General features: G+C 46.7%; 1 protein-coding gene, 2 long non-coding RNA genes and 1 other non-coding gene across 8 annotated transcripts in view; 2 read left to right on the top strand and 2 right to left on the bottom strand.

Annotated features, from left to right (window-relative positions):
* The first annotated feature begins 822 nt into the window (after positions 1–822).
* Positions 823–2,323, top strand: LOC114805895. The gene is made up of 3 exons (XR_003753992.2): positions 823–868; positions 1,666–1,690; positions 2,235–2,323. It is a non-coding gene; the product is annotated as an uncharacterized LOC114805895 (long non-coding RNA).
* Positions 2,324–5,076: 2,753 nt separating this feature from the next.
* Positions 5,077–10,723, top strand: LOC120639047. Its single transcript, XR_005661194.1, has 2 exons — positions 5,077–5,994; positions 10,495–10,723. It is a non-coding gene; the product is annotated as an uncharacterized LOC120639047 (long non-coding RNA).
* LOC114805958 lies at positions 9,058–9,195 on the bottom strand. The gene has a single exon (XR_003754089.1). It is a non-coding gene; the product is annotated as a small nucleolar RNA SNORA7 (small nucleolar RNA).
* Positions 10,724–17,236: 6,513 nt separating the features above from the next.
* Positions 17,237–22,387, bottom strand: part of FAT3 (FAT atypical cadherin 3) — a 317,724-nt gene continuing 312,573 nt past the window's right edge. For 2 of the 5 annotated variants that reach the window (XM_039914894.1, XM_029048024.1), the window contains 3 exons: positions 19,860–19,919; positions 19,251–19,286; positions 17,237–18,545 (listed from right to left, as the gene is read on the bottom strand). In XM_039914894.1, coding sequence (XP_039770828.1) covers positions 17,947–18,545; positions 19,251–19,286; positions 19,860–19,919 — 695 coding nt within the window. In that variant the 3' untranslated portion in view covers positions 17,237–17,946. The remainder of the gene's footprint in view (positions 18,546–19,250; positions 19,287–19,859; positions 19,920–22,387) is intronic. The other 3 variants (XM_039914896.1, XM_039914895.1, XM_039914893.1) reach the window with 2 other exon arrangements.

Raw genomic sequence — 22,387 nt, forward strand, 5'->3', positions numbered from 1 at the left:
TGCCCACAGTGAGCTTTACAGTCTAAAGGAACAATTCCCCAAAGAAAAACTCCACTCTAAGATATGGTTTAGTGAAGAATCATTTTGTTGCCCAAATGGTGCTCTCTTGCTCTAAAAACCCCGTTCCCTCTCAGAATTCCTTGCAGGCACCCTGCTCCCTGGGTCTTCATCGGCGATGCAGAGCAGAAAGTTGTCACTAAGATTCCTTCCGCTTCATGGGGACTCTGACAACTAGGGCCCAGGAGGACAGAGAAGCAGCAAACCTTATCAAAGAGGGCCTTGGTGATCTCCTGGGAGGTGATCTGCCAGGTTTCAGCATGGCAGCAGGCCAAACTCACGATGCCTCGCCAATCTATTATGGATGTGAGCTTGGGTCCCACCTGGGGCCACACGCCCATGTATCGGAACCATTTCATTGTTACCATTTGCATATAACGATGCCAACTTCCAACTCATACCACAAGACTGAACTACAAGCGCCCAAGATCGCAGTGCTAGGAATCCATCCAGCCCCTTTAGGGCAAGAAAATAAAAGATTACTTTGATAAGCAGCAAAAGTGGTGCAGATCAGGGCAGGAACTGTGTTATGTCATACTCTCTCAGGCGCTTAGTACAGTGTTCTCCATATAGTAAGCACTCAATAAATACCGTTGACTGATTTGAGAAAGGTCAGCACGCACTGTAACACAGCAGATACAGGCTCACATGAAAACTCTGCAGGGTAGGAAATGGAGAGGGGGTTAATTCACTGACTGCCTATTGGAGAGAGCACTAGAAGGAAGAGTCACAGTCTCAAGCAAGCTTCTTTTCTTTTTTTACCCCAGGCCTAGATCACCGCTTTCACAAGTTCCAAGAAGGATTTACAAAGGTGAGAGGATTGGCATTCATCATATTTCCCACTGAAACAACAGGATGCAAATCCTAATAATGGGTTCTCTTAAAGGCGCCCAAGTTGCCATTTAGAGAGGAACTCACTGCATCAACAATAGGTTTCTCGTTGAGCTAAATGCATAGGATTCCTCAGCCTCATCCGAGGAAGCCTAGGTTAGCAAAAAAACACCACAGACCTTTGTTTGCGATTCCTCTCCCAGAGCCGAATTAAGATGCTGATAAAATTCCACCTGACCACGGGCTCCCAGCAGGAGCTACTTGACTGGCAGGGTCAAACCCTTCAGGTGGTCGATAAACAATGTGGAGAGCTGGATTTTGTTCTCAGGATTTCTTCCAAACCTGACAGGTGGAAAAAGAACATGTCATCTCCCTGTTCCCCGCGGCCTGAAGCCACAGCCCCATCCGTGGGGAGGCAGATGGAGCTTTAGCTCTGAGGGGGTGGGTTGTGTGTGTGAGTGGTTGTGGGCATAAAGTTTTCCCTCGCCCCATTTTTACCAACTGCCCGGTGACATTGCCTGGGATTGTGAGCTGTGACAGGATAGAGGTGAGGTTAGGTGGGAGGAGAGCTTATTCTTTGAGCCTAGGCTTAGCTCTGCTGGAATCCACCCATCGTTAGGGGCTACAACTGGCAAGGTTGAAGTAAGATGGGTATCTGTCGGAGCCAGGGAAGAACAGGGAAAGAACATTTGGACTTTTCTGTCCCATTAGGGATAGAAAAGATTGTAAGATGGGATAGGGACCATGTCTAATTTCCATCTTTGTATTCTTTTCCAGGGCTTAGCACACTACTCAGCACACAGTAAGTGCTTATTAAATACTATGACTACTAGAAAGGGTGTGCTGCCTTGGTTATCTTTGTCTGTTTCCTCAGGATTTTCCCATCAGCCTCTTCTGGCTCTGGAGTCACCTCAGCAGATCCCTGGCTGAGACTCTCCCCAGTCATTTGTCCCTGAATTAACAATGCTCCATCACGCCTGATGTCACAGAGCCTGGGCTAAAATTGATCTTGGGCTCTTAATGATTTTTTACCACCCTTTTTGAATCACCATCCCAAAACGTAAAACCAAAGGTGATCGGAGACTGGCAACACCCCGGACCAGTCAGAGTGCTTAGCAGAGGCTTATTTGCCCAGCAGACATCCCTATGGTTATTTGCTTTGAAACCTTAATCAAGGCATGGCAGATCTGTTAGTTGATTGGGCCTGGAAAGGAAGACACAGAGGAGAGCCAGCGGCTGGCTCTCAGCAAAAACCCCTTCTTGATAAACACAGAAAAAAAATTGACCCCCAGGGAGCTGGAGAAACATTTTTAACCCACTAACACTTCTGCCCGATTCCCCTTCAGGAAAGATATTGCTCAGAACCAGCTCATCTGTCTGTCGGGAACGTGAAGGGAAAGGGACTTCTCCCAGCTCAGAGGTAAGGCGACGTGATTAATTTGTCCAGTTTCTCAGTTGCTTGCAGAAAAAAAGTCCCTCCTGCCTCACTGGAGCCTAAATCACTCCCTGAGGAAAGCCAAGCAGAGTGCTGGCAACCTGAAAAGTGAAGATGCCCTGAAAGCATCTGCCTCCTCCAGGCACAGTTCCCCAATTAATCTCTCATCTCCCCACCTTAGATCCTGAAGGGCCACTTCGGTCCTTCCCCTCTAGTATTCACAGCTACATGTTACGTTATACATTCTCCTCTATTGCTTCCTTCTATCTCTGTCTTACTTGAGAGTCTGTCTTCTCCAGCTAGATTGCGGACTCCCTGAATGCAGGGATCAGGGAAACTCATTTCTGTTGCACTCTTCCAAGTGCTGATAGTAGAATGCTCTGCAGAGAGTAAGCAGTCAATGATAATAATAATTATGGTGTTTGTTAAGCGCTTTACTATGTGCCAGGCACTGTACTAAGCGCCGGGGTAGGTACAAGCTAATCAAGTTGGACACAGTCCCTGTCCCACAGTCACTGCCCCACAGTCACAGTCTTAATCCCCATTTTACAATGAGGTAGCTGAGACACAGAGAAGTAAAGTGACTTGCCCAAGGTCACACTGAAGACAAGCGGAGGAGCTGGGATTAGAACCCAGGTCCTTCTGACTCCCAGGCCTGTGCTCTATCCACTAGACCATGTTATTTCCCATCAGTGAGCACTATTAATTGATTACTTAGACTGTGAGCCCTATGTGGGGCAGGGACAGTGTGTGGCCTAATCAACTTGTCTCTGCCCCAGTGCTTAGTTCAGTGCATGGCACTCAGTAAGCCCTTAACAAGAACCAAAATTATTACTAGTATTACTGTTATTAGTGACGCTTGATATGAAGCCTGGGATGGACCAATGGAACAGGCAGATCCAGGGGCATCGGAATCTAATTTGAAACTTGCCTTTGGGAAATATGCTTGTTCTTGGGAATCTGTAGAAGGGCAGGTTTTTGAAGACTTGTTCATTCTCAATCAGGGCTCAGATCATAGAAAAAAGGAGAGGCCACCCAGTCAAATGTCAGTCCATAGTTCAGTGGAGTACAAAGAACAACAGGCATGGGTTTGGGGCCTATCGGGTGATCCTGGGAAAAATAATTGTAGACAACCTGTCTTGCACTTAACCCCTGCTCAACGCTCATTTCCCCAGCTCCATATATCTCGCTGTGGGCAGGGAACGTGTCTGTTTATTATTGTATTGTACTCTCCAAAGCGCTTAATACAGTGCACACGGTACACAGCACAGCACACGGTAAGCGCTCAAATGAATGCATGAGTACCTGTGAAACAAGCAGCCCCCTTCCTGGAAGATATTTTCTCTTTGATGCCGAGAATCAGGATAATATGTCAAAAACAACATGGTTATTCCAGTCGACGTATAGCATTCATGGAGGTTAACAGAATGTATTTCCTATTGATTAATGCCATGAATCTCATTACCTCACTCCCAGCATCAGAGAGCTCATTTCTTCTTCAATAGAAAATTAAGTCCCAGAAGACTCTTGGAAATAACTTCCCCCAGTAGGGTATTCCAGATGACATATCAAAAATGTCATCCATTACGAGACCTCATACATAGCATATGTCTCCTGAGCAGGAATGCCTGTCAGATTCCAGTTTCTGTCACTGAGCATTTCGGGCCTAGGGGGAAAATGTAGGAATTGCAAACATTTGGAAAAGTATTTGCATGTCAAGGGAGTTAAAGAATGGTCCCTCTGCTTGTAACATATATCTTCATCAGGGACGAGACATCGAGAAGACCCAAATTCACCCTCTCTAGCACTCACTGATGTAAATATGTCCACTTTATTTTTGACTTTTCTGGTTGTAAATACTTTTACTGCGGTCTCCCCAATGAAAGCTCATTGTGGTCAGGGAAAGATGTCACTTCCTTATTTGGTAGCTCCCAAGTGGCTAGTACAGTGCACGCACCAAGTTGGCGCTCAATAAGTGCGAGTACTCTCCACAACTGATTGGATATCAAGATTATTGTTACTAGTAAAGCTTATTATAGGCAGGGTTCATGTCTACTAACTCTATTCTACTCTCCCTAGTGCTTAGTGCTCTGCACATAGTAAGCGCTCAATAAATACCACTGATGGATTCATTAAACATTTACAATGTGCTATACTGCTACAGGAGTCTCCTTAGAGAATGAGGGGTGAGCCTCACTTGTATTTATTTATTGAGTGCTTAGTGTTAGAAGAGTACTGTACTGAATGCTTGGGAGAGTACAACAGAGTTAGTAAAGATCCCCTGCCTTCCAGGAGCTTACAGTCCAGGACACATCAGAGGCCTATCAGGGGAGAGGAAAATATTGGATTTTGGATTGGTGTTAGCACCGTCCAATACTCTGTCCCTCTCTGAACGAGCCTGTCATCAATTCACTTCAATCTGTGACCTCTGGACACTCGATAGTCACCCCATCCCCAACCTCACAGCACTCATGTACCTATCTTTAACTTCTATATTACAAATTACTTATTTATTAATACCAATGTCCATCTCGCCCTCCAGACTGTAAACTCATTATGGACAGGTAATGTGTCTGCTGATTGTGTTGTAATCTCCCAAGTGCTTAGTACAGTGCTCTGCACATAGTTAGCGCTCAATAAATACAATACTCCTAGTCCATCTGGCCTGGAATTAATTCATTTGATGGAAATAACTTGCCAGTGGAAGGGCCATCTTCAGATTTGGGCCTGCCACGGGGAAGATTTCCCAACCCTCTCAACTTCCCTTGGTTTCCAAAGTAGGTAAAATTTCAGCCTTCTGTCTCCTACCTGGCTCTAAGCCAAACCTGCACCCAGCTTGACTGTAGAGCAATGCAACGGATAGCGCAGCTATTCCCCGGCCACCAAGGCAATTTCAACGTTAGGGGATGCCATCTTTGAACACAAAGGATAATTCTCAAGCTGATTTAGGGAGTCCCACTAAATCACCTTGTAGGGGTTGACACGCCTGAAGTTCACATAGTAGAAAATGGAACTCGTGCTATTTGCCACACCTCGAAGGGAGAGTTTTGCTACGGCATTCCGGGTAACCCACTGGGGAACGAACGGGTGTGGGACGTCCCACGCAGGCGTGACTTCCAGGATCGGTTCCAGATCGACCTCTGCCCTGTGCCGCCAAGCTGAAGTCGGAGCTCCAGCACCACCTCCATCACCCTGCTGGAATTGAGGATGGGGAATTAATCCAGGCAGATGAGCACTGGGCTAAGTAGGGGAGCTTTAAATGCAAATGGTGCATGACAGAGAGCAGATTACAATTTCTAAGGACTGGGGGGTCTCAGCCTAAATGAGCTCTGGCTTTGCGGGGTTTCAGCGCACTTCACTGCCAACGGAGTTAAGCTGCTCCGATCTGATTGGAAACATCCGGCTCCTACGCCTGCCAACGGACAATACCCCTTCCTCTGGGACCACTCGTTTCCTGAGCACATTTTGGAGAAGATGCCTAAACTTCACTGCATGAGATTAGACTAGATCAACTGGAAAATATCCCCAGCTTCTGGGCCAGGGAGGCTAATCTTCTCGATGGTAAAATGAAAAAAAGACTTGATCACTAACGGAATTATTATATCAACGGAGGCAGAAATAAAGAGCTAAGTGCTGCACTGGACCAGAATTAACACGGTTTTCCCATCCAGGTTTGTAAATGAGTTATTCTCAAGTAGCTTCATATTCCCTCATATTGCAAATATGTCGATACACACAGCTTGTATGGACATGCTGTTTAATCTACAACAACCCAAATTACACTAAGCAGCTACTGCAAAGCATCACAGTTATTTATTTCCCCTGACCCCTGCAATTCTTATGTAGATATCTATTATAAATTACTTATTTATTCATATTAATATCTAGACTGAAAGCTCGTTAGGGGCTAAGAACGTGTCTGCTAATTCTGTTGTACTCTCTCAAGCACTTAGTACAGTGCTCTGCACATAGTAAGCACTCAGTAAATACCACTGATTATGTGCAAAGGAATTTAGTTTATCTGTAACAATATCCATATATATGATTGGAATTCTGGTTCCTGGAGTAGCAGAGGAGAAAATTCACGGTTGATGTGCCATGAATAGCTTTGCTCTTGACAAGTTAGAGCTGTTCTGTCTGTCCCAGGCAATTCAGGTTCCTCTTCCTGCCCCCAGGAATTAACATTATTGGCAAATCACCCTAAACCTTCTCCTCCTCTTATTCTTCCTGCTCCTTCCAGCCCAGCCCCTCAACCAGGCTCAAATCAAGAAGCCAAAGGTTATGGGGCTTTTTTGCACTGATCAATGGGTGCTATTTACTGAATGCTTACTGTGTGCAGAGTTGGTAGGCACGTTCCCTGCCGATCTGAGACACTGATAATATTTGGGAAGGGAGCTATAACATGACTGAAGGAAAAATCCTGGCATACAGTGTTTTCCTCCAGCCATAGAGAAGCTGAACATGAAATATAGACCACACATGGAAAATAACTGGCTGTCATTAATGGAGAAATCTCTTTTCTCCTAACACCCCCCCCCCCCAAAGACCTATTAGAGGAAAAATTCTTTACAAGGGAAACCCTCCTGTTTTTACCCACGTTCGGATTTCCATAATTAGCCAGACTTTAATTACCTTGTACCTTGTCTTTGCCATATCAATTTGTGAGGCGGTGGGGTGTTCCTCAAAGATGGGGCCAAGCCAGATGACAGTTGAGCAGCGGGGGTTTATGACCGCATAATTCACGAAAATAACCCCAAACAATTAGAGATTCTAAATCCCAGGAGCAATTACAAGACCATTATCTAAAACGGTGTAATTGCCATGCTACTATGTGTCTCATTTAGACAAAACACGGTGTTCACCCTCCCGCTCACGGTTGAGATCGAAAGCAGGACAAACATATCGAGACGTAGTTCTGCCCAGGAAACTGAACTTGATATTCCCCCTTTCTCAAATGGAGTCCCGCAGTCCACCTCCCAGGCCGCGGACAGTCTGCTGGACGCTGAAGGCCGACCAGGATCAACCCACAAACCCGACCAAGCCCAGGTCCACCAGAGACCAAATACGAGGCCCAAACGTTAAACCCGACATGCCCCTAAATACCACTGAATGAATCGATTAATGGTGAGAGCCCTCTTGGGGAGTGGACAGAAAGAGGGCTGAACTTTAGAACCATTTAATCAATCAAACAAGAGCACATACTGAACTCCTCCTGAGTCTGGGGCACTGTTAAGTACTGGGAGTCAGACGACGTGAGTTCTACTCCTGGCTCTGCCACTTTCTTGCTGAGTGACTCTGGGCAAGTCACTTTAGCATCTCTGGGGCTCACTTTCCTCATCTGTAAAATGGGGATTAAACACCCATTTTCCCTCCCCATAGACTGCAAAGCCCCCTATGGCTTTTTCTGCATTTATCCCGGTGCTCTGTAAAATGCCTGGCCCACAGTAAGTGCTTAACGAATACCATGATTATTATTATTAATATTCATGCCTCCTGATTGGTCTGAATGCCTCCTGATTGACACCTGGTGCTTGGGGAACTGGTGGCTGGCTCCCCCAAACTGTGCTGTGAGATGTCTGAATTCAGGCACTTCCCGGGTGAATTCCGGGGCAGGGAGGGAGAGGGGTTACCAGACACTTTCTATAAAATGTACCTTTGTGTCATTGAACATCTCCATTGAGTTGATCAAAAAGCATAATTAATTCTCTTCCAAATTCTCAGCTCTGTGTCAGTTAATTGAGAACTTGAATTTTTTGACAGCATGAGTGCATTGAGAAAACAGGGCTATAATTGGAAAATGACCTACCATCCCCTTCTTTGTGAACAAGATAATTTATGTAGTTTTCACCACAGAATATATAAAAGTTTAAAATTCCATTAGTCATAATAAATAATGAGTTCACTTTTTCAAGAGTGGCATCAGGCAAAATTTTAATTTGTTCTATATTCTCCCTCCCTTCTACACTGCCTATGCACTCGGATGTGTACCCCTTAAGAACTTGATATTTATCCACCCCCAAAGCACTTATAATACTAATAATATTAATGATGGTATTTGCTAAGCACTTACTACGTGCCAGGCACTGTTCTAAGCGCTGGGGTAGATACAAGGTTGGACACAGTTCCTGTCTCATATGGGGCTCACAGTCTTAATCCTCATTATATAGATGAGGTAACTGAGACCCAGAGAAGTGACGTGACTTGCCCAAAGTCACACAGCAGACAAATGGTGGAGCCGGAATACTGACTCCCAGGCCCGTGCTCGATTCACTACGCCATGCTGCCGCTTCATATACTCTCCTGTTCCCCTATCAGTAATTTATTTTAACGTCTTTCTCCCATCTAGATTGTGAACTACCTGTGGGCAGAGAACTTGTCGGCCAACTCCTACTGTATTTTTTTAATTGATATTTGCTAAGCACTTACTTTGTGCCAGGCACTGTTCTAAGCACTGGGGCTTTGTCTTGTCTTATGCTGACAAGTCATCTCCGACCCATAATGACTGTGGGACTTAATGAAGTACCGTAATCATGTACTTCATAATACATATTTAGTACATATGTATTACCCAGAACATCCCATCTCCACCTGCAATCGTTCTGTGACTGTATCTCTAGAATTTTTTCGGTAAAAATACGGAAGTGGTTTACCACTGCCTACTTCCAAGCAGTAAACTTGAGTCTCTGCCCTCAACTCTCGCCCGTGCCGCTGCTGCTCGGCACAGATGATTTTTGACTTGTAGCAGATGGCCTTCCACTCACTAGCCACTGGCCAAGCTAGGAATGGAATGACTATGCCTCTGCTTGACTCTTCCTCCCGTAGCCAAGACTGGTAGAGTACTGGAAACTCTCCAGATGCGATCCTGAGAGGGGAGCCCTGGGTAAATACAAGATAAACAGTTCCATGTGGGGCTCACAGTCTTAATCCCCTTTTTATGGATGAGGTAGCTAGGCACAGAGAAGTTAAATGACTTGCCTTTGGTCACCCAGCAGAGAGGTAGCGGATCCGGGATTAGAACCCAGGACCTCTGACTCCCACGCCCGTGCTCTTTCCAGTAGGCCACACTGTTCTCTCTAAAGTGCCTAGTACAGTACTTGACCCACAGTAAGAAGTCAATTCAAAACCACTGTTTGCTTACCTGATTAAACGTTTAAGAGCCAGACCGGTTGAGAAGCAGTGTGGGTTAGTGGAAAGAGCCCCGGGCTTGGGAGTCAGAGGGCGTGGGTTCTCATTCCGGTTCTGCCACTCACCAGCTGTGTGACTTTGGGGAAGTCACTTAACTTCTCTTTGCCTCAGTTCCCTCATCTGTAAATGGGGATTAAGACTGTGAGCTCCCCATGGGACAACCTGATTACCTGATTACTATGTGGAAACGCTCAATAAATACAATTGAATGAATTACCTTGTATCTATCCCAGCGCTTAGAACAGTGCTTGGCACATAGTAAGCGCTTAACAAATACCATCATTATCATTATTGGTCATCATCATTACTCTACACATTCATATAATTGTAGGATGATTCATTTTCTAGATCAGGATGTTAGACGTTATTTGATTTACTTTCTGAGGCATATAGGTATCATTTTTCAAGTAATCCAAATTTTAACTCTACTCTGCAATTTCAATTTTATTACTGAAAAAACATTTCACAGTATTTAAGCAAAGTGATGCCAGGCTTAGGTTTTGATAATCACTACCTATTTAAGGTCTTATTGTATTAGGAAAGCATAGAGTCTTTTGTGTATGTAGCGGAAGAGCCAGTATGTCTTTGCAGACCTACACCAGATCCGGTCTTAAATCAGTCCACCAGTTTATGGATTCAATAACTTCCCTTTGGGACAGCCTATTTGGGGGTCATGTCTTGGGTCCCCTACTCTTCCTCTTTTTTTATAGTATTTGTTAAGTGCTTATTTGTTAAGTTAAGTGTGTATCCAGCACTGTTCTAAGTGCTGGGGTAGATATAAGTTTATTAGGTTGGGCACAGTCCTTGTCTTTCGTGGGGGTCACGGTCTAAATTGGAGGGAGGAGGATTTAATTACCATTATAAAAATGAGGGAACAAAGGCACAAATAAATTAAGTGACTTACCCAAGGTCACACTGCAAGCAATTGGCGGAGCCAGAATTAGAACCTAGATCTCTGACTCCTAAACCTGTGCTCCTTCCATTAGGCCACGCTGCTTCTCCTCTGCCCTGAACTACTGGAATAGAAATCTCCAGAGAGCTCCACGATGGTTTGGCATACTTAGAATTGATAAGACGCCCAGACAACTTCGGAAACCAACGACGTGATGGTCAGGCAAATCGCAACTCCATCACGACCCTCTCCAGACAACTTTTCAAGTCCCTCTTGGCAGGTGACATACCTGGATCTTGTCAGCAAATTTCTCCCACATAGAATCCGTGTCGGTGCAGTTTGATATTTTTTCCTTCCCTTCTCCATTTCTTTCCTTCCTTTCCTTTCAGCTGGTCAAAAGACTAATCTTCATTCCTTCCCTCCCTCCTTCCTGAGACTTTCCCTCTAATACCTTACTGATGCCTGAGAGTAGGTGGCGGGGGTGATGGTGACGAGTGCATACTGCAGCCCTGACCTTGAAGCATGTGACCCAGTTCTCACATCCATCTCCTCCGGAAGGCAGAGATGGTGTCCCTTGTTTGTCACTTATTTTTCACACTCTTAATACAGTGCCTTGCCCCAAGCGGGCACATGCTAAATAGTGCTACCGTCTCTCCATCTCACCTCTCGTTCACTCTTCCTCATTTCAGGACATGAAAGGTTAAGCAGGGTGAGAGGTGTAGGGGGAACGAAAACATGTTGAAAGAAGGATAGAGGGAGCAGAGGCAACGAGAGGATTGGTTTATACGCACAGAGTACGGACACCTATTCTGCAGGCTCTCAGGTGCAGAGAGAAAGGATCCGTCGGGGGTGACGTCATGACACCGGCTTCTCTTCAGAGGGGGTTCCTATGCTTTGGACTGATCAAAGAACACACATCCTGCCCGGAGTTAGTTGATTGACACTCACCTCAGCCCTGCGAAGTGGTGGTCCCAGGAAGAGCAAGGTGGTGGGTACCAGAGATGGAGATATCTCTCTCTCTCTCTCTCTCTGACATCAACCTCAGAGTTCCTTGGTCAGGGCTTTTAGCCTCACCTTTAACATTGTTTATGACCCTTCTCTCCACCTCAAAAAATACTTGGCCAGTCTCCCCCTCCTCCTGACCCTGTTCTACCCAGGCCCAATGACATAGAGAAGCAGCGTGGCTCAGTGGAAAGAGCACGGGCTTTGGAGTCAGAGGTCATGGGTTCGAATCCCGGCTCAGCCACTAATTAGCTGTGTGACTTTGGGCAAGTCACTTAACTTCTCGGTGCCTCAGTTCCCTCATCTGTAAAATGGGGATGAAGACTGCGAGCCCCACGTGGGACAACCTGATTCCCCTGTGTCTACCCCAGCGCTTAGAACAGTGCTCGGCACATAGTAAGCGCTTAACAAATACATTATTATTATCTCTCAGGTCCCTCTGTTCTTGGCCCTGCCAAGCCCGTGCCATATGATGAAACCCCACGGACCTGGGTTCAGCTGTTGGCAGGGAGGTTATCTGGTCCTCCCTCCTCCCGGCCGATATCTCTGAACCTTCCTAATGTCTCTGGGCCTCTTCCCATGGCAACTCAGAACTGCTTCCTGCTGGGTGATCCTCTATCTCCCCCTACTCCGCTCTTCAGGGCCCCAACCCCGACTCTGTTAACAGTCCTGAGCCCTACAACGCTGGCTGGGGCCCACCACGGACAGGCCTGGTTACTGTAGAGAGAAGCCCAGGCATCCACAGCTCGCTCCGGGAGGACCCCGAAGACGCATTTTCTTCAAAACTCCACAGGATTTGAAGTGTGGATTAGAGCCCATCCAGCTGCCTACATAAGGCAAATGAAAGGCAACTAAATTAAAAAGTCAACACAAGGATTTTTTACTGGAAAACTTGTTTTAACCATCAAATTTTGGCAGTTACAAACCTGTACACTGTTGTGGGGTTGGGTTTTTTTGCTTACTTGTTTTTCTTTCTGCTTTTTTTAAATGAAAAAAAAACACAAGATCTGATACTGCCAACAGCGATATATGGAGGAACAATTATTCTTCACCCAAAGGGTATCGCTTCCCCTTCTTGCATAACGTTTTGTGTGTCTAGGAAGGGAATGATGTACCTTAAAACCTGTTGGAAATGGCATAAAAACCATGTATCTAAGTATTTGTGCAAAACACAGTCATTAAAAAAAGTCAATAGAAAACATTTTCTTAAAAACAGAAAAAAGTTAAATGAAAACAGCAGAACCGAAGAAAGGTTACAGTACGTTTGGAAATGATTAAAAATTATCATTTTCAAATCTAGAACTTTTTTTTTTGTAGTGACCTTAAAAGTTCATCGACTGACTACTTGGGTGCCTTTTTCCATGAGTTATAGCTGACCAAAAAGATTAAAGCAATTTGGTAGGCATCAAATACCGTATCTACAAAAGCCTGGAAATTGGAAACCATTATATACATTTTATAAACAGTCTGAGACACCAAAACGTACATCTTTTACAAACCAGCCTGTTTGCAACAGGTAAAATTTACAAGACAATCTTTCTGAGACAGTGCTTAGAGAGAACTGGTTCCATTTCCCCAACCCATCTGTTGTCGTCTGAAAATGCAGCAGTTGAGGCTCCTGAAATTGTTCAGTTGTTGCAATCAGGGTACCACAGAAATACTCCAGGTGCAGTGGTTCCACTCTCACTCCAAACACAATCCAGTTCTAGTGCATCCTTAACACTGATAAAGACTAGTTATGGCCTTCGTTTAATACTATATCCTTGTAATTATTGCTTTTCATTATTACACAAAGGAATTACTCATTCTTCTCCCCATATCTCAGCAACTTGGCTAAATGTTGCGTGCTGCTCCACCACTGAAAATGACTTTAAACCTGACCTAAAAAACAGAAGCTGAAGACAATGGGTTGTGAATATGGACTGAGAGGTTTCTTGCAGAGCAATGTGTACTTGGATGGCGGTGACACAGACTAGCAAAAGCACAAAACTTCCTCCTGGAAGAGCGTGAATTGTAATGAGGCTAAAGAAGGATCTGTTTCACATTCCTGATTTCCTTGGCTATGAAATTACACCTGTAACATCAATCCGAAAACCTGAACTCGTAGCAAAAACTTGGTGTTTGGGGTGTGGTGCGCTGACTCCCATTTTTTTCCGCGTTGGGATGGTCCCCTGATGAAGAATGGCTGGGATGTTCCTCAGTACCCCTGGAGCGAGAGACAATTTTCTTCCTCTACATCTGGGAATTATTTTTAATCTATGGGCTGGGGTGCCCGCTGGTAACTCCTGATGTGTGTCAGAAAGGCTGACATGCTGTTATGACGTGATTCAAATGTGGAAGCCAGAGAAAAAGCAGGGAACCGCCTTAATAATAATCACTGTGGTATTTGTTAAGCGCTTACTATGCACCAGGCACTGTACTAAGCGCTGAGGTGAAAACAAGCCAATCAGGTGTGACACAGCCCCTGTCCCACATAGGGCTCACAGCCTTAATCCCCATTTTACAGATGACGTAACTGAGGCACAGAGAAGTCAACTGACTTGCCCAGGGTCACACAGCGGACAAGTGGCAGAGTTGGGATTAGAACCCAGGTCCTTCTGACTGCCAGGCCTGTGCTCAGTCCACTATTCCATGCTGCCTCTCTTGATTCACCTGATCCTGCCCCAGGTCCCTGCCTTGATAGCAGACAGAGGAGAATGAATCGATTGGTCAACGGTATTTAGCGAGTGCTCACTATGTGCAGAGCACTATACTAAGCAGTCGGGAGAGTACAACAGAATTTTCAGATACGTTCTCTGCCCAGAAAGAGTTTACAGTCTAGAGGAGAACAATTGCCCTAGGAACCTCTCCTCAATCCAGCCACACTATGCAACGGGGTACCTTACCCCCATCACCTGAGGGCATATGGTTGCCAGAGTAAAGGATTGAGCAAATACTCCCTGAAATTTTTATCTGAGAATGGCTCAGAAAAACAAGAATGTGGGTCAAGAACAAAAAAAGGCCTCTGCCTGATGTTAACCTCCAGAAACCCCTTCCAAAGGGTTCACCTGGTGACCATCCACTTTCAGGGTGACTTCAGTCATCCCGCCATCTTATATGAGGGACTGGCCTGGGGAAGCCACTCCTGACCCAGGATCTGCTGCTGTGCCTTCTACCGTCGTGTGAATTGTAGGTCACAGTGAAGATATATAGGCACAGATATCTTGGGGATCTGAGACCACCTCCCCTGGATTCCCGGGGTCGGGACAAGGCAGAGGGTCAAGAAAAAGCAGGTCGTCTTAAACGCCCAAAGTCTTTGAAGCAAGCCTCCTGCTTCCTGCATTCAAAGCGAAACGATGGGCTCCGACGTAGATCCACCCCTCTGGAGGAGGAGGAGAGTCAGCATTGTGGAAGCACAGATACAGAGTCGGGGATGCACCTGAGAAGGGAATACGGTGTTCAGAACACCCCCGGAAACCTGAGGGAGGGGTTGCTCTATTTACAGTTGGCTTGGTGTCGGTCTACTCGCCCCAGAGCGAGAAGGAATCTACAGAAGGTCATAGATTGTGATGAGAAAGCTGTTCCAGCTGACAAGGCTCTTAGCTTGTAAAGATGTTGAGGAATAGAGGATTCTGCAAAGTACAGCGCTAAACCAGAGGCCCTCCGACTTACCCTTCTCCATTCTACGGGACCAAGATGGCCCTCAAAATGGTGATGGAGAAATGCATCAGGTAGCTAGCTTGAGGAACTGAAGGATGTTAGACAACAGAGGAGCCAGTCAACTCACAGAAACCATTAACCTGCTCTAATCCTGACCCTCGATCTTCAGGAATAAAAACACATTTTAGATATCAAGGACTCACAGATCCAAGATTCCATGATGTCTCAGCCTTCTCATGAAGAAAAGCAGTGTGTGGATTTAGTACACGGACAGGCGACAGAAATTTGCGCATATAAGTACATCAGCAAGAGTCCCAGTTCTCATGAAGCGACTCCATTTTCAATTTCTGCAAGTTGGAGATCGTCTCTTTGGAGAGAAACTTGGAGACGGAGGGTCATTCTACAAAGCTCTGCCTTGCATTGTTCGGCAACCGTTTCATAATCCATGGGGGACCCTTTAACCACTTGGGCAGTTTTAAGGAATGTTCTTACTTGATTCCGAGCGAGAGAGACAGAACGTGACAGAAGTGGAGACATCGTGTCACAGGACAGATGGGGGCTTGGTGCTGGGCCTCGTCTGAGAAGAGCAACTCATATTTGGTCCTTTCAGGGGGGGCATTTTCTGCAGGGTGGAATTGAGCAGTTTCTGATGTTGCCCTCTCTGCCCCACACAAGGCTCTCCGAATTGTATGCAGATCTGTTCATTCCTTCATCACTTGTCAGTCAAGCGCTCTCTGAAGATTTGGTGCCCAAGTAATACTGCGTCTCAGACACTAATCCTGTACTAATATTTACTGGTGACGAAACACTCTGCTGGCTTGGCGCTGTAGTTCTGAAGTCATTGCATTACTAAGCCCACTGTACCAGGCCACATCGTGTAAATCCATTTGCCATTTCCTTCAGCAATTCCTGCAAGCGCGCTTCACAAATCAGAAATGACTATAGGTTTACTTCTCAAATCAGACGGGACCAGTGGAATCCATCCCAGAACGTCCACTTCCAGATGAGAAGGTGGCTCGTTTCTCAGTGAGCATACAGACCAAGAGTGGGGAGATGACAGACGAGGACCATTAGTGCACCCAGGAAGCTCTGAAGCATGGTGGGAGTGCCCTTTCACCCACTAAAACGAACGCGTCATCCTGTTTAGGAGGGCATTTGTGGGAACACAGAATAACGTTAAACAATTTGACTCGGTGGACCACATGCAGACCTCGCTCTGCACAGATGTCAGAGCAGGGTTCTGAAGCCCCTAGCAAGTAGTGGAAAGTAACTTTTCTCCTTAAGCAGATAGTGCAAATATCCATCTACCACAAAGGATTCCCATTCTGGGTGAAACCTGCTGGAACTGGTTAGTGTGAAAGCCCATTTGCACTAATCAGCCTGAGGGGAAACAGGAAAATAATCCAACATGTCAATCAATACGATCGATTAAACTTCCCAGATCACGGTTTTTCTCCTTAGCTTATTCTGCGATCTATAGGCCGGAGTTCTCGGAGTGTACCTCCGGCTCAAATCATTCATCTTCTAAACAGAATCGAGATTCACGGAAAAATATCTGCTCAAGTTAATATAAAGGGGGGCGGGGGTCGCTGAAATACACATAATTGAATGGGAGGAAAATGGGGCATTTAGTGAGTCTTTAACTCGAAGAAGTCAAAAAGGTCAAAATGTTGGCACTGGTGGTGGAACTTTGAAAAAGTTCATATTGTAACCTGATTAAAGCCATCTGGAGCACACGCACCTTCCCCCTACACAACATCAAACACATTTATACACACGCTATTAGAATACGATCCATGAATCTAGTACCTTTTCTCTGAACGGCATTTTCAGTGAGAGGATACGGTCGGATGAATACACAGATACGACTTATGCCTGTCATTCCTTTAGCCGAAATGCTTAAAAAACAATTTGCTCTTACAAAACTGATTTCTGTTTTTTCCCTTTTTAACCTCTCACCCCCATCTCGGAAATAACAGGGTCCTTGGTCATTTTTACTGCCTGGTTCCCAGAGACCTGGGTCGATGTTGCAGTGTTTGAGTTGCAATCACTGCTGGGAATGTTTAGTTCAGAAACAAAAACAAAGCAAAAACCAGGTGATCGCCCCCCCTCGCCCCCATTTCCATCCCTTCCTTCCCCCCAAACCCCCACGATCCCCTTGACATCTTTTGTAAAGACCACAAAAATCAGTAACATTAATCTTGGATTTCTTTTTAATCCAGGCTTTTTTTTTAAATAAAACCTGCATATTAAACCTATAAAACCCTAACAAGTCCTTCTAATTTTACAGCTGACCACCCGGCAGCTTGAAAAAGAAATTGGGATAAAATTAGTGGATTTTGCTCATCTTCTCTGTATGGATGCTCTCTCTTCCACCCGCCGTAAGTCAGCCTAACTCAACAGTCAGTGACGTTTTTGTTCTTTCAACTGGCTTCTGTGTTTCAGACCACGACTCCTCTTTATTTCGCTGTTTCCTGTGCCCGAATACCTAGGGATAGACACTGCCGAAAGCCCCCACCCCCTTTTAATTTTTTTATTAGCACCCGACTGCCCAAAGCCGAAAGAGATCAACAGTGTAAACCCCTGGATGAAATCACTTCCCCTCAGAAATTGGCGGCGGAAAGGGGACGGAGGCCCAAACCCATGACAGCAAATGCCAGGCATGCACCGTTATGGATCGTCAGGCGCCTCACGCCGACTAGTTCTGTGGCCTACGACAAGAGGCGACTCGACTCTGAAGAGTTCGCACAGGCCTACGGCTCACGGACGAGTTGCTCGTGGTAAACACTGCATTTCCCCTCCGTCCCCCCGTCTCGGCAGGCAGCTTTCCGCAGCGACGTCCCCTCATCCAGTTGGTTTCCACCTGTAGAGAGAGCGACTGAAGCAAGGCCCGGAGGGGTGTCCTTCACACTTGAGTCTGGTGCTGAGTCTCGAGGAAAGGGATGTGGAGGCCCGCGCTCTCGTAGTCACTCCCGGCCCCCTCGGGGCCCTGAAAGCCACGGGACGCAGACGTGTCAGGGGAAGAGGCGCCTATGGAATTGTGCAAGGGGGAGGGCCCGCTGACTGAGCCGCTCGGGTTGCCCGCGCCGGAGCTCATGGCGAAAGTACTAAACTCGTGACCGGGCTGAGGCCCCGCGGGGTCCGTCTCGTTGGGGAACGGGTGCGGAGGCAGGTACTGGCTCGGGTGGAACAGGGGTCTCCGTCTGCATCCCGGGCTGAGCGTGCCGGTCACGGAGACCGGCTGCGACGGAGGCAGGGCCTCGTAGTGGTCCGGGAAATCCTCCGGCAGAGGAGGGGGCAGCTGGTCCTGGTTCAGGAACTCCTCTTCGTGGGGCGGGGGATAGTCGCTGTCGATGTCGTAGCCGCCCAGGTAGTAATCACTCTCCAGCTCTCTCGTGCTCCCGTGGTGCACCGAGGCGCCGTCCGGATTCTCGTAATTGGGCACTTCCTCGATGTCGGACAGGCGGGCGTTGGGCATCCAGTCGGAGGTGTCCCAGTGATAGGCTGTGAAGGGAAACCGAGGCCGGTTAATCTCCCCGGGGCACGACCCGGGTGGGCTGGGAGGGGCTGCCGAAGGGATGGAACCGAGCCGCCTCGCATGCACCTGGGAGGCCAGCGAGAAGCAAAAGGTGGTCGACATGCTCTTGAGGGACTCTCTGACGGGCCAGCCATGCTCTGACCAGAGGGGACGGAGGTGGGAGGCAGCTTCCCCCGCCGACATCCGGATGGGGAAGGCGCCTCGCCCTTCGCAGCGCTTCCGACTTGGCGAGGCTGAGGGAGAGCGCCGATCCAAGAGGCGCTGAGGAGACGGGGCTATCGAGATCCGAACCGGAAACGGGAAGCTGCTCGTCCCCTCTCCCAGCCACTAAACTAAGAAGATGAGGGATTTCTGCATGCTTCCGAAGCAGCACCCTTCTTGGGGGTGGCGGCACGGGGGGAGGAGATGTACAAGCAAACAGATAGGTTGCAATATGTCAGGGGAGAGGCTGAAAAATAATAAAGGTTGGAGGCAGGGGTAGGCCTCACCTACCCCCACCCCATCTCCAATTGAGAACAGATGACACTGGAACATGCAGCGTTGGGATAAAACAGGTCTGGAAATAGCAGATGGGGGAACAGGAGGGGGGAATGGGAGGGTGGGGGGTGAACTCAACGAGAGACAAAACCAAACTAAGCTCAGCAGGCTTAAAAAGCTCTTTGAAAAGTCACCTCGATTGTAGTTCTGTCCTGGGTCCATAACAGACACTGTTTAAATACAAAGTAAACAGTAAAACTGATCATCTGAAGCAGGAACATCAGTGAAGCAAAAGAAACTTCCAACTTTTCAAGGCATGCTTCGAAACAGTGGAACTCGGCTCAGGATGGCTTTAATAAGGAGGGTGTTTGAGTGGACCAGCTAAGCGAGCCCCATCTATAGCAGAGCCATAACATTATCCAAATCTGGCAGTAGAGATCTCATTATGAGGTATCCCCCCATAAATGGGTAAGCGGGACAAAATTAAATTCATATTCTCTTTTTTGAAGAGCATTATTGTCTCGATAGAGTCTGACTTAAGCATTTTGGATTTTCACATGCATTTTCTTGCAGAGACTGAATTAGGTATACATTAAAAAAACCTTTCAGTGTGAGAAAAATTTCTCAGAGGGGCCAGACTCAGATCAGGCAAGTAGAAACGGCCACGGCCTTTTAGTTAACCGTCTCTACTTCCCTCACCCATTCTCAGTAGATGAAATTTGGGCAAACCTCAAAACATCAGAGAGGACTTCAAATTTTCAGTTACAAAGGAGAAAGGTTTCAGGAAAAAAAAAAGTAAATACCTTCATTTTCTATAGTGTCAACTACATTGTTGACAAGCTGAATGACAGTCACTATGGAAGCTTGTGGGAAAGGGAAGGCATAAAATAAGAAGGGAAAGGATAGCTTTAGATTAGTATTTAAAACACAGACTGCATTATATGAACTTCTCGTAAACAAAAAAAAGACCCCTTGAAAAGCCATCAACATTTCCACACAATTAATTCATTAAGCCCTGCTTCGCCAGGCCCTTTATTTAGACTATCACTATTCCTCAGCCTGGAAAAGAAAACAGTGATAAATCTCAGCCCAGAGCTTCTGAAAGGAATGCTCGGCCACAGCGAATGCTGGGAACCCTAAATTCGGGCCGTACTGTCTGGCTAAATCAATTCTCAAAGAAAGAGATCACCTAGCTCACGCTAATTTCTCATTAGTAACTTCCTAAAGACTGCTGGAGGCGGGCCAGAGATTTCCCAAGGATAATTATTTGTTAGCAGCTTTGAACTTGTGGCAGGTCATTAATGATCGAAATTTAATCTTTGCAAAATGGAACGTTTCTCCCCCGAAAAGTGGAGTCTCTATCAGCCGGGGAGTAATTCACTCTATTACAGTAATACAGCCCAAGTCCTTGAGGTCACCATTTGGTCTCCTGAGATGGTTTTTACCAAATAAGTGGGTCTCTACAGGTCAAGCCTTTAGCTAGAGAGGCGGTATCCATGTTTACGGCTCTCACTCTCATAAAAAACTTTCAGACCTGGGCTCTAATACCAGCTCTGCCAGTTGCCTGCTGCGCCTCCTCGGGCAAGTCACTTCACTTCTGTGTACCTCAGTTTCCTCTTCTGTAAAAGGGGGGTTAAATATCTGCTCTCCCTCCCTGTTAGACTATGAGCTCCATGTAAGATAGAGACCGCACCCTACCCGATTGTCTGGGATCTACCTTTGTGTTTAGTACAGTGCTCGGCAACTAGTAAGCGCTTTACGAATATCACAATCATTACTGTAAACCATGCCACAGGTTCTATTGGAGAAGCCAAACTCACACCCATCCTGGGTGGACACCCCATAGGCAAGGATAGCGGAGCCCACACAACGACAGCCCTCGGGACATCGTGTCATCTCGGGATTCTCTCTGGCAAAACATAAAGCATTCGACAGAAATCCAGCTTCTTCCCAGATCTGGGGAAGAGGAAAATGGATCAGAAGCTCATTGGCTGAGCCCACGCGACAGAGTGTTCGGCTCCTGGGTTTGCTCCACCTAGGCAGCTCAAAGAGATCAGGCCTCCAGAAGAACCACTTTAGGTTCTGAATTTGGGAGCTGGGTTGTCTGTGTGGATTAAGCCAACAGGTTCATCCCTTCAGTTCTCCCCATTTAGGCTGACAAAACCCAAGGAAGTCCTAGAGGACTAAGACAAGACGAAGCAAGGAATCCTGTATGGCTGTGGAAAGAGAGTGGTCTGAAACCACCCTGAAAATCCAGGAGCTCTAGGGCCCACTTTTTCTTTTGCAGCTCCCTCACTGGGTTAATAGGCTGATTCCTCAACCTCTCTGTAGTCTTATTTCTATTCACATCTCTCAACCTCCCTGATGTTCGGTTTCCTTATCTGGAAAAAGGGGTTAAATTAGCCTGATCTCGCTACTTCTAAGATTTTGACTGGGCCCAAGATGGTGACCACTCTGGCTACCTTGTATAATAGTAATCATGGTATTTTTTAAGCCCTTACTACGTGCCAGGCACCGTACTAAGTGCCAGAGTGGATATAAGCAAATCGAGTTGGACACAGACTCTGGTCCATGTGAGGCTCACCCATTTTACTGATGAGGTAACTGAGGCCCAGAGAAGTGAAGTGACTTGCCCGAGTTCACACAGCAGACAAGTGGCAGAGCCGGGATTAGAACCCATGCCTTCTGACTCCCAGGCCCGGGCTCTATCTACTACGCCACACATATTTTATCTATCCCAAGATTTGGCCTGGTGCTTTGGCACAGAGTAAGCACGTAATCAATTCCATGACAAGGTTTATACCAATAGGGATCCGATTGTCAGAATTGTGGTGAGAAATCCATAGCTATAGCCTAAACCATGACTACAATGAGAAGCAACGTGGCCTAATGAATAGAGCATGGGCCTGGGGGTAAGAGGACCTGGATTCTAAACCCAGCTCAGTCACTTGCCTGCTGTGTGACCTCGGGCAAGTCACTTAACTTCTCTGGGCCCTCAGTTTCCCCAGCTGCAAAATGGGGAATTCAATATCTGGTCTCCCTCCAACTTAAATTGTGAGCCCCATGTGGGACAGGGACCGTGTCTGACCTGATTAACCTGCATCTATCCCAGTGCTTAGAATAGTGCCTGATACCCAGGCTCTGCTCATTCGTTCATTCAATCATATTTATTGAGCACTTACTACGTGCACTGCTTGGGAGAGTACACTATAATACTCGCTCTCTCCATGAACTGAAGCTGAGGTGACAGAGAGGACGGTTCCATGAGGCAGAGGAAAAATAATGAGGGGAGTGGTGAAACCACCTGGAAACCCCTGTACCTAGGAGTGTC

The sequence above is a fragment of the Ornithorhynchus anatinus genome, chromosome 20, assembly GCF_004115215.2.
Source record: "Ornithorhynchus anatinus isolate Pmale09 chromosome 20, mOrnAna1.pri.v4, whole genome shotgun sequence".
Classification (NCBI taxonomy): Eukaryota; Metazoa; Chordata; class Mammalia; order Monotremata; family Ornithorhynchidae; genus Ornithorhynchus; species Ornithorhynchus anatinus.